The sequence below is a fragment of the Solea senegalensis genome, linkage group LG13 (genome assembly GCF_019176455.1).
Source record: "Solea senegalensis isolate Sse05_10M linkage group LG13, IFAPA_SoseM_1, whole genome shotgun sequence".
Taxonomy (NCBI): Eukaryota; Metazoa; Chordata; class Actinopteri; order Pleuronectiformes; family Soleidae; genus Solea; species Solea senegalensis.
Genome location: NC_058033.1, coordinates 6,768,105 through 6,783,669, shown reverse-complemented (window position 1 = coordinate 6,783,669; position 15,565 = coordinate 6,768,105). Strand labels below are relative to the sequence as shown.

Here is a 15,565-nt window from a genome sequence, read left to right as displayed (position 1 = left end):
CAGCATCTTTTAATCATGAGATACTTTCTCATAATTATGTTTTTTGCCTCAAGATTTTGACTCAGCATCGCATTTTTATTAGATACTTTCTCATAATTATGATTTTTTTGCCTCAAAATATGACTCAGCATCTTATAATGATGACATACTTTCTCATAATTATGATTTTTTTCCTGATAATTATGACTCAGCATTTCATAATTATGACATACTTTCTTATACTTATGATTTTTGCCTGATAATTATGACTCAGCATTTCATAATTATTATATACTTTCTTATAATTATGATCTTTGCATAATAATTATGACTCAGCATCTCATAATTAGTATAATCAGAATCAGGTTTGTCAGGTAAATCAGGTAAAGTTTACACAATACTAGGAATTTGTTCTGGTCAGATAGAAAGTGAAAATAGTTTAAAACAAAAGTCAGTGAAATATAAAAGCTTAATAATATATTAATAATAATAATAATAAAGTTGAAATTATGTCTTTGGCTCCTGTACCTAATAAAGTGGCAGTTAAATGCGGACTTTTTTTGCATTTGGATCCATGCTGTTGTTTAAACTTCACGCTACATTCATCTCCCCTCTCCTCTCCTCTCTCCTCTCTTCTCTCCTCTCTCCTCTCCTCTCCTCTCCCATGTCGTCTTCCTCTGCCACCTTGAACCTGCGGAGCCTCTCACCTCTGCACACAGCGAGGTTCACTGTTTACTCAGATCAATTCTTAAGCTCTTGCCCTAAACGTCATTCCTGAGAACAATCGCAGGCTGTTCGCAGGTCCCTCCCTTGGTCAATAACGGGGCCTCACGAGTCCAAACAGCCAATCTGAGGCTTTAATTCAATCACAAGCACCCAATTCAATTCCAGCACATTTAAAGGCACAGTGTGTGACATTTTGGCAACATTTACTGGGGAAGTTGCTGCAGAAACTATGACGCATTCACTTCAACATCAAAAAGATGTTTAGAGGGGTCCAAAATGGCCAATTTCTGCCAAATGAAAATAATTTCACCTAAATGTTAACTTTGAATAAAGAGATTTAATACTTATGTGGTGTAATGTGCAAAAATACTAATTCATAATATTAACATCATATAAAGAGGGCTGAAGCTGACCATGAGCTTTTAGTGTTTATAGTGTATAGATTATAGTGTGATTAAGATTTATTTTAGGTTGGGTATGAGTCACTGAGATATTCTCAAAAGCCTGACACTGCAAGGAATCATCACAGTTAAGTAAAGTTAAAAATACACATTTATAAGAAGTTATATGATATAAAAGCATATTTTATGACCTTTACACAATGTTTAATGCCACTGCAGTGTGTTATCATGAACTTATTGACTATAATTACCCATAAATATTCACAAACATTACATATAAAAGCATATTTTTTCACACTGAGTGGTGTGGTATACTCCAAAGGAAACATGTGAGGTGAGTTTAATGGCAGTACCCTGTATCATCGTGTCGTTACTGAATATTTTTTAAACTATATTTTTTAAACTATATATATATATATTTTGAGCTCCGGTGTGCCTGACGTAGAGATTAATGTAGTTTCACGGTGTCTTTTTGACGAAAATAAAGTTTACTTTGGTGTCACAGTGAGGGTGCGCTCCATTTGCTCACCCAGCTGTCCAAGTCGTTGATGGGAATCATACTATATCCAGCAATTAGTATTTTGCGTCACTTCTGGGGCTTTGTAATTCTCCTGTTAATCAATAATGAGCAAACAGTGATGAATTAATCAAACATGAAACGTTTGCCTTCAAACAGGTCTGGCCAGCTTTTACTGTCAGTATTTAATCAACTGCCAAAGATCTGGGAGATTGACATGAAGCCTCCAAGTAACAACCGGTCACCAAAAATAATCTGGACTTTTATTTTAATGATCAGATAAAATGAGATTTCAATGGTTTTTACTTCCCAGTAAACCAGTGGAAATGCAGCTGTGACTTGAAGAACGTTTACTTCTTACTTCTACAACTTTGCTCACTCTCTGCTTCAGGACACTTGTATGTTATTCCCTGTCACTACATTATATAACATGAGACTCTGTAAACAGAACCAGGTCAGAGTCTGACCTGTCATAAAATATAAAAAGCTCATAAACGCGTTTTGAAGTTTGACCTGCAGGAGTGAAAGAAAGCAGGAAAACGTCGTCCACGTTCTGTCGTTTTATCTTTGCTGATGATATTGGTCAAATGTGAAGTGTGTTCATGTTGTCATACACCAGTGGAGTCACTTCTGCATCAGCTTTGATTGGTTGAATGGTTGGTTGGTAGATAGATAGATAGATAGATAGATAGATAGATAGATAGATAGATAGATAGATAGATAGATAGATAGATACTTCTACATAGATAGTTCTTGAGAGTTTTTGACAAAGAGAGGTTTGTTTGTAACCTCAAAGGAAGTGATATCTTATCTTCACGTATGAGATGTTTCCTCTCAGAAACCAATGCCTTTGTGCTGAGTCATCATCTGCAGTGTTTCTGCAGAACACGTTGTGTAATCGTCTCCAGTGAAGCAGTGCATCTTCATGTCTCAGATGTGCACTTTCACACACACATACAGGTTAGAGTCACTGTCCCTTTAAGGACTTAATCAGTTCCTTTAGAAGTGAGGTTCTGCTTCATTGGGACCAGGTTTTGGTCTCCATGTTTACTTTTTTGTAGTGTACATAAGACATACAATGTTTGATGTTTGGGGTTTAGAACCTATAGTGTATATATAGTTATAGTGTTTGAGTAAAACAAATGTGTACATCGTAATAACAGTTATAGACAGAGGGCGGTACGTTGTGAAGTGGTTAGCGCAAGGCTCTAAGGTCATCACGTTTGCATGTTCTCCCACTGTTTATTTGGGGTTTTTTATCCTCTGCGTAACCTGAAAAGTAGCCTGAGGTCAGGTTAAGTGTAATAAATAAATAAAAAATGTGTTGTTTGTGTGTCTACGTAGAATCTTCCTGACATTCAGGGAAGTCGGAAATTTTAGCCTGATTTTTACGCACCACTTTTCAATATTGACACTTGACAATGTTTAGTCTGTATATATCAAGCTTATGCTGTATATATGTCGGTGATCTAATGTCTATACTGTATATTTTATTCTATTTTTTATATTCATGTATGATTCTGCATACACATACCAAAAATTCAGATTGATCCGTCAAAAACTGTCCACAGGAACTCGCTAACAGTAGTTAAACCTAATTTTCCTGAATATTTCACGTCAATGTTTCATCCAGAATACGTTTTTTTGACATTTCCCAGACTGAGACCTGTGATAGGTGTGACCCAGCCTTAATCACTGTGGCAACACCGCTCAATACTTACTGTTTTCATAAAAAAAATATAAAATCATACTAAAAAGAAAACGCCTCGTCTTTGTTCTGACACATATTAACTCATGTGCCCGATCAGAAATTTTCCTCTGATTGTCTCAACGCACACTCGTGGCCGACATGAGCCGACTTGAAATTTAAATATGACTGGTTCAGTGTTTGTCATCTTCGGATCATTACAGTGCAAACTCAGCTGAAACTCAGTAAGGCTGCTCAGCATTTTACTGGCTGCATCCTTGAATGAAGGGATAGTTTTACAGGTTTGATGGTTGAGGGTTTTTTCCATCTTAAAGCTGGAATAGAGGAAGAGACCTGATGATAGAACCAAACATCTGCATTTATACTGATCTCCCAGACATACTGCATCCACTAATGGTTGGTTGGATGAATGGTTGGTTGGTTGGTTGTTGGTTGCTTGAATGGTTGGTTGGAAAGGAGGGAGGGATGGATGATAGATTGATGATATTCTGTCATCAGATTTGAACAATATTTGGCTACATTTCTGGATCTGGTGGCAATTTAGATTCTATTTAGATTTTTGTCATGCTTATATAAGATGCAGGTAAAGTTCTACACAGATCCAGAATGTTCTTCTGAGTCAAGTGGATCAAAAATGTAGAGATTTCAGGTGCAGTGTGAAAATTGTGGAGATCTGTCCTCTCTGAGGTTTTATTCATAGTTTTCAATGAAAAAAGAGTTGATCTTATTTTGTAGGCCCACATCATTTCCTTGACATTCCAGATGCAAAAGAATAACATAACATGTGGGTCTGATTTCTTTATCTTTATCAAAGCAATATTGGAAATGAAAAGACAGCAATTAATCATATGACAAAATTGTTTAAACAGTGAAGTGCATTCACATAAAGCCTGAGATCGCTCCAATGAGACCCGGCCGTGATGAGGCTGTTTAAACCGTCTCAGATAGTAACGCTATACGCCTCCTATTGTCAGCATTGACAGGTGATATGCTGCTAAGTTTGGCACCTTCATCAGCTGCTCTCACCTGCACAAACTGATGAAGACAGCGTGACACTCGAGTGTGACCAAACATGGGTGACACCAAGTGAAATACATGGTATTAAAGCAGTTATATGGGAGAGAGTTGCTGCCACAATCTTTTTCCAATTCTCCAAATGTTAACTAGAATTCACTCTATGCACGAGTGTCACTTGCACAGGGTTCACACGGTTCCATGAAATCCTTGAAAGGATGTGAATTTGACAAAAAAGAAGGTTTTTGAAAATCACCCTAAATAGACATGGTCAATGAAAGTGCTTGAATTTTTGTGCAAAAATTTAATTTGGTATTTAGGTATCTGTCTGAGGACAACAAACAAGAGAGACACTGTCCACTGTCTCTCTCCGCCGTTGAGGTGAGATTCTGTGCAGAACAATGAGTGAGTAAAGTTAAGCAAGAGAGATAGAGCAACGGACAATGTGATGCCTGGGAAATGAAAATTCCATGATCTCTGTCTCGCCAAAGAAAATGACAAAGACGCCATGGATGAAGCGGCTCTTACAAGTTGCCCTCCCATCATTAGGACATTTCATTTGGTACTTCAATTTTAGGACATTGGTCCTAGAAAGTCCTTGAAAAGTCTTTGAATTTGATGGCAACCAATCTGTGGGAATGCAGCTTGTGACTTTCACTCAACTATAAGCTGCAGTAGCTCCTTAAGTTCTGGTCAGGACGGTGTCGTTTGCGGCAACTTGGACTTTTTTAAGGTAATGAAAATGCAAATGTTGCTTCAGATGCACTTGGTGACATGAATCCCACAATGCAAATCCACATGCAAATCAACAAAGACATACAATTCACTGTGTTTACTTCATTAGCTTGAATAGAAATATTTGAACTTGAATATTAACTTGGACTTAATAAGGTAGCAGCGCTTAAAAGATGCGGTAACTATCGAAAGTCGAATGTTCTGAGGCATTCAAGACGTGCAATAACTTCAGCTGAAACAGGTGCTCATGCACCTGTCAAACGTCGCTGGGACATTTTGTCTCTGGCTCAGTCAAAACACACCGCTGCGACATTGTTGACTGATCTCATCAGTTCACCGCTGTCAAACTGCACGTCTGTGAAGGGAGATCACAAAGTGTGAGAAAATGATGCAGACAATTCTGTTTATCCTGCCAAATAATAACAAGAGGAACTCTTCTGATCTGGTCTCGGTGGTCCCACTGGTTGGCCCACATATTTGAAGACTATAATAGTGTCAGAGTTAGACATATAAAGCTGTGATAAAAACAGACCGTACAATAACCAGTTAATGCTATCACAACAATTGGTCGAACGCATTCCAAGAAGACAAATGGGCTGCTAAAAATAATCAGAGCATTAATGAAACCGGGACCAGGTTCAAGGCTGCATTTTTGTGTGGTTTCCTATTGTAAAAGCAGGCAGCAACAACACAATGCGTAGAGGTGTTGGTTTAGCACAGCAGCATGCTACCACTTAGTAATCAGTGCTAAACACAAAAGCTAAAGGTGATTGTTTAGCATGGCAGCATGCTAATAGTAATTAGTGCTAAACAAAAGCTAAGGATGACATTTTAGCATGGTAGCATGCTAGTAGTCAGTAATTAGTGCTAAAGACAAAAGCTAAGGACAACAGTTTAGCATGGTAGCATGCTAATAGTCAGTCATTAGTGACAAACACAAAAGGTAATGACAACAGTTTAGCATGGTAGCATGCTAATAGTCAATAATTAGTGCTAAACACAGAAGCTAAGGGTGATGGTTTAGCATGACAGCATGCTAATAGTCAGAAATTAGTGATAAACACAAAAGCTAAGGTTGATGGTTTACCATGGTAGCATGCTAATAGTCAGTATTTTGAGCACAAATGCTCAGGTTGTTGGGAAATATCATTAGCTTTACAGAAATGTTGTAAAACTAAACTTTGTGCTCTTTTAGTGAATTCCTGAATCATTGATTGTCTTTATAAACCTTTATAGTTATTCTTAAAAACAAATTATTTATTTATTTCCATTTTTTCCGATTATGTTGCTAAGATTACATTTTCAGGTTAAAAGAGACCTTTTTTTCAAATTCTCATTTCTGAAGAAGAGAAAAGGATGTTCAAATGATGCAAAGAACGGTGCATTTCATATATATACACATACTGTATATATTGTTTCTGATCATCATGCAGATTATTTTTATGACTGCCTCTTGAAGACAAATTAAACCTGTCATCGTAAAACAAGTATGTGCAGACTTTTGCTCCGGGCGTGTTCCCTCGACTTGGCTTCACTTCACTGAACTGTTGCATCACTTTCGTTTATCATAACAGGCGAGAGAAATCAGAGGAGACTCACTCATACGTGGAACTGAGAAGAAATGTAACACTGATGTCGCAAGTAATCACATCGTTTAACCAAATATCATTCTAATTAAATCTACAGAGGAAACTGGTATTGAATATATTTGTGCTGCTGAAACTCCTTCACGATGTATCGGGTAACATGGCAGGCAAAAATTAAAGCTCCCCGAAACAAAGAAAATCAAACAACATCACAACAACAAAAGAATCCCACAGGCCGCAGCTGGAGACAAAAGCATAACCTGTTTAACCACTTACTTTTGTCAATAGTCAATTTGTGTGCCGAGTAAATGAACGGTGCGACACGGGAAAGAGGAGGAACAACATTGAACGGAGGCAGAGGTGGCAGGAGGTGGTTTGTCTTTTCCTTTTCTTTTTTAAACTGCTTTATCACTTAATCGGTGAGGAAGCCACATCTGAGGATGAGAGGAAACTCGATCTGCCACATTCCTCCTTGTCTCTTTCTCACTCTGTCTCCCGCAGCGCTGTTGTTGTTAGACGAGAGGGTAAACGGGGACACAACGTCGACGCTCGGCACATACAACACCCCCCGTTGCTCTGTTTGTGGTGTGTTCCATTTGTGGTCGGAACCCGGAATTTGCAAACTCAACGACCCCGATCTTTGTTATTCGTTACTAACAAATAAAACCAGAAGAAGAAGAGCTAGTCTGTCGTTGTATAGAGCTTTTCTAGTCTTTAATACTTCTACTTCAGTACATTATTTTACATCAGATAATTACTTCATTCCTACTTAAGCACAGTAAATGTCATATACTTTTAATTTTTTTTCTACTATAAAAAGTGACTTCAACTTCTGCCAAAGTAATTTTCTGAGTGTGCTAAAGACACATTAACACAACGACAAAATAATAACAATAATACGAATAAATAACCCTGATGAGACTCAGTAAAAAAAACAAAAAAAACAATAAACCCTGAGACGAAAGGTTTGAATCACTTTGATGAACCAACTCAACCCAATAAACAACATAATGAATGTTGTGTTTAACTTGCATAGCCTTAAATTATGCCCCACATGGTAAACAAAAACATTTAAATATTTTATTATAACAGAAAAGGCTGTCTCAAATACAATTTTTCAAAATAAAAACACTTCACATGAACCCAAAAGGCATTATGAATAAATTAATTGCTAAAAGAAAAAAACTTTTAGCACTTTTAGCACGCTACAATTTAAGTTAGTTTTGTAAACACAACTCAGAATTCTGAGAATCACATGCAGACACAAGTTAGAAATCATACCTATACAACATTAATATATTATAATAACTTATCTATATATAGATTTAAATTAATATTGCATCATGTATTCTGTATAATTATTATAAAAGCATATGAATTTGCCCATTATTAATATAAATACATTTAGAATATAGTGTGTGTGTGTGTGTGTGTGTGTGTTGTTTTTGCAGCTCTCCTCCAGTGGATGTGCGTGTGGGATCCGCCCTCAGGTGAGTCCCGCCCCCGCATTCGCCGCTGATTGGCCCGCGGTGCCGCTGCCTGGCTGTGATTGGCCGCGCCGTGTGTCCGTCTCTCGCTCACAGGTAGCAGGTCTGTACTTGAGTTCAGGTAAAACGAACCTGGAGTCAGAGAAGACGAGAGAATCCGCTCTGTGGATTTTCGCCGCAGCCTTCTCAGCTTTGGAAAAAGAGGACACAAACAAACAAACAAAAACAAACATTTTTGTCTTTGTGTCTCCATAAAACCACATCCGGTGGAACATATATTCGCGAAAGAAGAGTGAAAACAACGTTTGAATGGCAACGAGTGTAGGACTGGCTATGAATCCGCCGCATGCGACAGAAGAGAGGGCGGTTTTCACGCAGCTGAAGCCGGTGAGGATGTCCGGGGCGGACGGAGCCGAGGACGCGTCCGTGTTCGAGGACGTCAAACCCGTGGTGAGAGTCTGTGACGCGCCGCTGAAATGCGCCGCGCGTCTCCTGCTGACTGTTTTTAAACACTTCACATGTTTCAAAACAAAAACGATTTACGCTTCAATTTACGCGCAAACCTACGTAAACGCCATCAGTAAAGCGTTAATAACAACCTGCTATGCTCAGGAAAATGAGCAAATTGGATTTTAGGTGCATCATTTGTTGATTTTTCCCTGTGTGAATAAGATGCAGGTAAACAGGTTTAAAGTCCCACACAAACACCTGGTGTGTAAAGTTAACCTGTAAAATTGCTTCTATTTACATAAAAATTGCATGTTTTGACGAGATTTTATTTAGGTGGATTTATGTTTGTTTTCATTCACAGCTATAAAACAAATATGGAGAGCTAGTTCACTTAGATGAGCAGTGGGTGGCGCTAAAATTGAAGATGGAGTGCTTCTTCCATCTATTATTGTTGTAATATTTGCTTTTTGCACTAAAGTGGAGGAAATGTTGTGTTTCACGACATTATAGTAAAACTGTGAAAACTGGCGCGACATCCCAGTGAAGTGGTTAGTAAACATCATCATTTATTCAGAATTGCACTTCATTTTTTTTGCAAACTTTTCCACCCAGCTCTCTACAAGCGGTCCGAAGATATTGAAGATATGCTTTTTTAAATGCACAGTCACAAAAGGTATATATAATTGTACAGGTTCTGTATGTAAACATTGGAGACATCTAGTGTTGGGACTACACAGTGTAAAAATAAAATGTTCAACATTAGCATAAATTGTAAATTATATATTATAGTCCACTAGATGATGCCAAGTGCTCACTTTCACTAGCGATGTTGTGTGAGTTTAGCGCAGTATATGATTTCGCAAATGCTCAGTATTTTTGCAATATAGTATCGTGACTTAAATAACCGCGATAATATCGTGTTGTGATGTATCCGGTGCTGTCTTTTTTATCCATTTTGGGGCGACCTAAGATGGCAGCATCTGCTACGAAAACCAAATAATTTACATTTGGTAGAGATTATACAGTCATACAAGCTTGTTGCTTTAATTTTTAAATAGTATTACAATGGCATCAACTACACAGCCTTTGTAATGTAAATGGTTATGATAGTAATGTACATTCAAGAGGTTTATTTTACTTTGTTTTAAGTTGATGTTTATGCATTATAGTTAGATATTTGATTATTACTTGTAAATTGTGCTTAAATCATGGACAAACAGTTGAGGACACATCTGTCAAACGGCTTCTTCGTCCTCTGTAAACCTCTCCTGTTCGATTCAGGAAGTAAGTGACGTGCGTGGTGTAGAAGCAGGACTGAGCAACACCTGAGAATCAGAGAGACAGAGCGATAAACACTCCGGTACAATCACCCGACCACCTTCCTCCCCCTTTATTGCACGCGAAACAACGGATCGCAGCCGAGACGTGTGACGGCGGCATTAAAGTTAAATGCTGTGGAATTGTCCGTGGGCTCTGTGCGATCACAGCAGAATGCAAACGGAAACCGGATGCCTTCCAAATGGTGCTGAGTCTGGCCTCTTGCCATGTTTGTTTGGTAAACGAGTACGGACGAGCGTCCCATGTGACCAGCACTGCACGGGAAAATGCCGGATTATTTGTTGACTTTGAGCCGTGGTTGTGTGTGAATATGTATGTGTATGAAGAAGCAGGGGCGGCTGAGGTCGAATGAAAGCAGTCACCTGACAGAGTTGTTTGGAACAGATATTACTGAAGAGCAGCTTGGCAGCAGTCAAATATGTGGCACCAGCCCTAATGAACTGGATTATGCACAAGTCAGGCATCTTTAAAATGGATTTTTAAACATTAAAGGGACAGTTTGGCATGTTTTAAAGTGTTTCATAAACTGCAAATTGTGTGCTGAGAAATATGGCTGTGAGTGGGGCAAAATAACAACTATTTAATCCAGTCAGCAAAAGGCTCACCTAATAAAATGTATCTTAAGAATTTGTTAACTTGTTAACTTTGTTGTTGGGCAGCGTTTTTGCAACAGGAAACTAAAGTTTTTATCTTTTTTGTGAACCGCTCACTCTCCCACACCAAACTCCATTGACAAAAGTAGCGTTGACTGCTGGTCAACTGCTGCCTCTTTTGGCAAGTTTTAGTCACTGAGGTAAATCTGAATGAAGTATTATTAGTACAGAATTCACATATTTCATCTGAACTTGACAGAGGCAGCAGTGTCAGTGTGTTGTAAAATCTTCTCCATGAGCTTTGGTGTGGAATGTAAACGGTTTACAAAGTGGCACAAACTTATATTGTTTCTGTGTAACAACAAGAAATCAGTAAGTTCAAAGGTTTTATTTTGGGCTTTGGTGTTTGAAATCCCTCTGTTGGATTTGAGTGACACAAACTTACCGGTCAGGACAGCAGTAGATCTGCAGCCCTGTGTCCTGTGAGCTAAAAAGTGCTGTTTTTGTCAGGGTAATCTGGTATATGGAGGGTTGAGACGATAAATAGCCCCCCAAAAAATCCCCCAAACTATCGTTTTTAAATGTTGCAGCAGTTGAATTTTGTTTAACTTTGGTTGTGGGTTGTCCCACATTTGGTGTCATGCAAAACACGACTCAACAACAAAGAAAAGTTGGGTTAAGTGAAAATAGTCGCCCCCATCAGGCAAGTGAGTGTCAACCACGGTGCAGAGGGTTCACCTTGTATAAAAGCTAGAGAAAGTTATGTTTTAATAATAACTCCTGCCTCTCTGTCGTATTCTTATTTGCTTTTTTCCTCTCGCTCTCTCTGAGACGTGTTTTGGTGTCATTGTGTTGGTATTTTGAAGACTCTGTGTCGTGACAGCAGTATGTTGTCAGACCTGTCTGAGCAGAGCCTGCATCTCCACAGGCCGCCCCGAGGCCAGAGGGAGGCTGATAAGGAAGCCAGCCTCATGAGAAAGTTGCAGCGGCAGAGACAGGTTGAAGAGTTTCCTCCTTAATCGCAGCTTTTATCGAGCAGGGTCACAAAAGATTTCATGACTGCTGTTTGCTGTTGGTGTTTGAAAAGCACGGGTGCAGAGAGGTGGCGCCGTGTGGTGTCAAAGCAAGGAAGTGCAGAGAGGATTGAATAGTCTCATCCCATGGTTCTCAAACCTTGGTACGTGTGCAACCAGTGGCATGCAAGTTTTCTGTTGTGGTACTTGGAGGAAAATCAGAAATACTGTTCTCCTGTACATACCAGAGTATGTGATCAGAGTGGAGCTGACATGTTGATTGAACTTGTTGTTGTGTTTGCAGTTTTGGAGCTGAATAGATTGCATACAGTGGGGTAAATGCACTGAAACTCACATATAATGTAAACTGTTTTGTTTTTTTGCTATATTTTATTAAAATCTGACATTTAAAGTCATGCTGCAAAAGAAAACCAAATAAATGTATGTTACTAAGTAATAAACCTCTAAATTGGCACATTTCGGTGATGAAAATGTATTGTTTCAGCAAGAGTGATTTTTGTTATTCTACCTTTCACAAATTCTTAACTCAATCAAAAATAATAGGTAAACAGTAATTTGAGCTCAGCACATAACTTTATTGTGGTTAATAACCATTTGGCTAAAACACAATGAACAACTTGTGGAATTTGTTGACATTTAACTTGTAAAGAATTTAATCAAATTGCAAAGAAATCAAATTTTTAAGAGCAAAAATCCAATAATTTGTTGTTGTCTAAATATTTTAGTCATTAGATTAATTGTTACTATCCTCGTTTACATGTACAGGAAACAAATGGCATGCAAAGACACTGTGTCATGTTCTATCTCGTCTAAAACTCAGAGATTTCGTCACATTTTCTGTGATTTTAAACTGTCAGAAGAAGCCGAAAAGTTGAGCTCATGATGTGGGCGAACTTGGAGTTCCCACCCTGCAACTGTAATGACAGAATAAGTCACTGATATGAAACCGATTTCCAGATTCTTTGGTCATTATATCACCGCGGGGTCTCCTGCGGGGCCGTGCGTAGACGACACGGCGGGTTACAGAGTAACCAGGTGTCGTGCAGCAGATCCAGTCACGCCTAATGATTCCTGAAGATCAATACTCGGATATGAGTCCACTTCTGTTCCGTGCAGGGATTTTAAAGATGTTTGTACTCGCCGTGTTTGCATTAATTCTTCTGATGTCACTGTGTTGACAAGACTGACCCTGTTTCCTGTCGTGTAAACCCCCACATTAGTGAATAATGGTACATCCCTCCTTTGCCGGCAGCCATTTTTGCTGCAGTTAAAGGATGATATGTTGTTTTTTTTCTGACTAATGATTTGACTCACAGTTCAGTACACACACACACACTCAGCTGATTTGCATCTGCGCGAGCGTCTGTCGACGAGTCTCATCTCGCCAGAAATCCATGTATAGCTGAAGAGTTGAAAAGCAACATGATTGATAATGAGTTTTGTTCTTTTTTAAAGACTTGTGCTATTTTATTTAGATTAGAAAATTGGAGATATTTGGATTTATCATCTTTCAACCTTTGCATTTTCCAGTATTATTTGACTCAATAGTTCTTCTGATATTTCCACTGAATTTATCAATTTTTCACCTTTACTTTACAAAATAGGTGTGCAAATTCGAAATATTTTCATAATTGATAGATGTTATTTTCTCCGTTCACTGAAGCTGAAAAACAACAGGAACAGTAAAAAACATTTTTAATGCATTATCAAATTTGTAATTGAATTGCCCTAATCATCATCATACCTTGTTTTCCTCTAGGTAAGGGCCTTGGAGTACCCCAAGGCCCTTACCTAGGCCCCCTTTGATTCAGTATTTGCTGTGTTTACGTGCTCATAGATATAGATATCATAGATATCAATCCTTGCAATCCTGATAAAAGGCTAACTATATGTCTAAAGTCTGAAAAAAAGGTTTATCAGGAAGTTGTTGAATGGTGTCTCGTAAGACCTGGGCATATTCTCGATGCACAACGCTATAATGGAATTATAATTAATCAAACACAATCGTGATTATTCCAGAATCCATGTATCGGGACATCGTTGTGATTGTTCTGTGAGATTCCCACCTCCATTAGTGTTCTTGTTTTTGTCAAACACTGTGAGGACGTCACCTCGTGTGTGTTAAAAACAGGCCTGACTGACGTGACAGATCTGGGTTACTTGTGGAGTTTTAAGTTACCAAACAATCACCTTGTTTTCGTGCTTATCATTCTCCACTGGAGAGAGATCACAGATGAAGCGTGCCTTAGGCTCGGCTCGTTGGGTTAGAGAAAATAAAATATCATCATTAAAGTCACTGTCAGGGGAAATATGTATGTTGAAATGAGGGTTAGCCGGAATATAGTGTTGTTGTGTTGTGTTCTCGCGAGACCGGAGACTTTGTGAGACCTCCTGATTCTGAGGACTCCAGGCCGTGCGGGATTTTTTTTCCTATGTAAATAGAACGCTGCATAATGTAATTGGCTTAAACCTTTGATGTATTTGCACACCCATGAATCAGCCTGACTCTCCTGCAGCCTGACCCGAAATGGGAAGATTCATCCTTTGAACCATGTTGTCATCTGTTCGTTTTACTTCTGCCCACTGATGTCATCCGTACCCGTCATGCCCGGCCACGTCTGCAGTCGACACACGCCACAGGTTTTAATGCCTGTGGTCTGAAAACTCATCTAACCAAAGCTGCAAAGTCTCCTTTTAATGACTGTCACTGTTTACGCTGCGCTCGTCTGGCAAAACAGGGAAAATTGCTCCAGTGAGACAAAACAAAAGGTGATGAAGTCAGCAAAGTCAATGCCACGTTGATTTCCTCAGGCAGTGATTTCCATATACTATACATAATCTTTACACACAGCGATTATTCTCAGTAACCGCTTACCTACGTTGCCGCTGGCTCCGTTTGAGAGGACACCGTTTTTTTCTGTTTTGTAGGACAGCGTCGAACAAAGAGAGACGAGAAACAGGAGACGGACGCAGACACGTGAGAGAGGTCACAGAGTTAACCTGAATACAGGGATCATTTTGGCATAGTTTCCAAAGATTTTCTCTGTCCTAAGATGACTTATGTTGACACAATGGCGCTTCAAACTGTCGCTTCATGTTACAGCAGCTGAAATGAAAGTTTTTTGAAAAATGCACAGCCACAAAGATTACCATGATTAACCTTTTTTTTTTCAAATCAGTGTAATTATCATAATAAATGTCAGGTAATTAAAGAAGCCTATGGCTTTAAACTTTGCTATCGACAGAACACAGCAAATAACGTGTAATACATATATTACGACTACTGTGGCAGTGTGTTGAGGTAACGAGATGCATTCAAAGACCCCGGTAAATTTCATTTAATTTAATCACTACTGTTGAGCTAAGAGGAGCAGCATTATTACTTCTGCTAACCCTAACCCTAATTAAGTCCTTTTATTATGTCTGATGCTTGTGGGAATTTCTAATAACATCATTTACTTTTAACAGAGCCTTTGTGATAAATAGCATCACATGCAACCGTAAAACACACACGTATGTCTTTTAAAATGTGAATAAATTGATTATTGCACATAATCCACTGCAATACCATTCTTACTGATTATTTTATCATTAATCCACAGTAACACTAATTGTCCAATGTGTGGATCAATGATTATTTAAATATAAATGTTTTTAGTGTGTTTTTTGTTAAAAATAAAAATAAAGTCAGTGGTTTCAGCTACGTGAAGGTGAAGATTTAGTTGTTTTGTCTCTCCTCTATGCGGCAAACTGAATATTTTTCATTTTTAGACAAAACAAAACAGTTTATTTTATTTTTATTATTACTGCTTTCTGACATTTCATTGACTTTAGGATGTGTGTTATATTACACTTTAGTATGTTTATTATGCTTTACTGTAGTGAATAGAGAACAGATTACACATGCAACAGAGTATGATGCATTTAAGATATAACCAAGCAGTAAATAAACGTTTTATGACGGTAATTACTCAACAAATTTGTGTAAATAGTGAGT

At 38.4% G+C, this 15,565-nt stretch overlaps 1 protein-coding gene across 1 annotated transcript in view; it reads left to right on the top strand.

Moving 5' to 3' along the window:
• Positions 1 to 8,278: 8,278 nt before the first annotated feature.
• Positions 8,279 to 15,565, top strand: part of klf5l (Kruppel-like factor 5 like) — a 29,439-nt gene continuing 22,152 nt past the window's right edge. Inside the window, exon 1 of the mRNA XM_044042884.1 lies at positions 8,279 to 8,603. Coding sequence (XP_043898819.1) covers positions 8,463 to 8,603 — 141 coding nt within the window. The 5' untranslated portion in view covers positions 8,279 to 8,462. The remainder of the gene's footprint in view (positions 8,604 to 15,565) is intronic.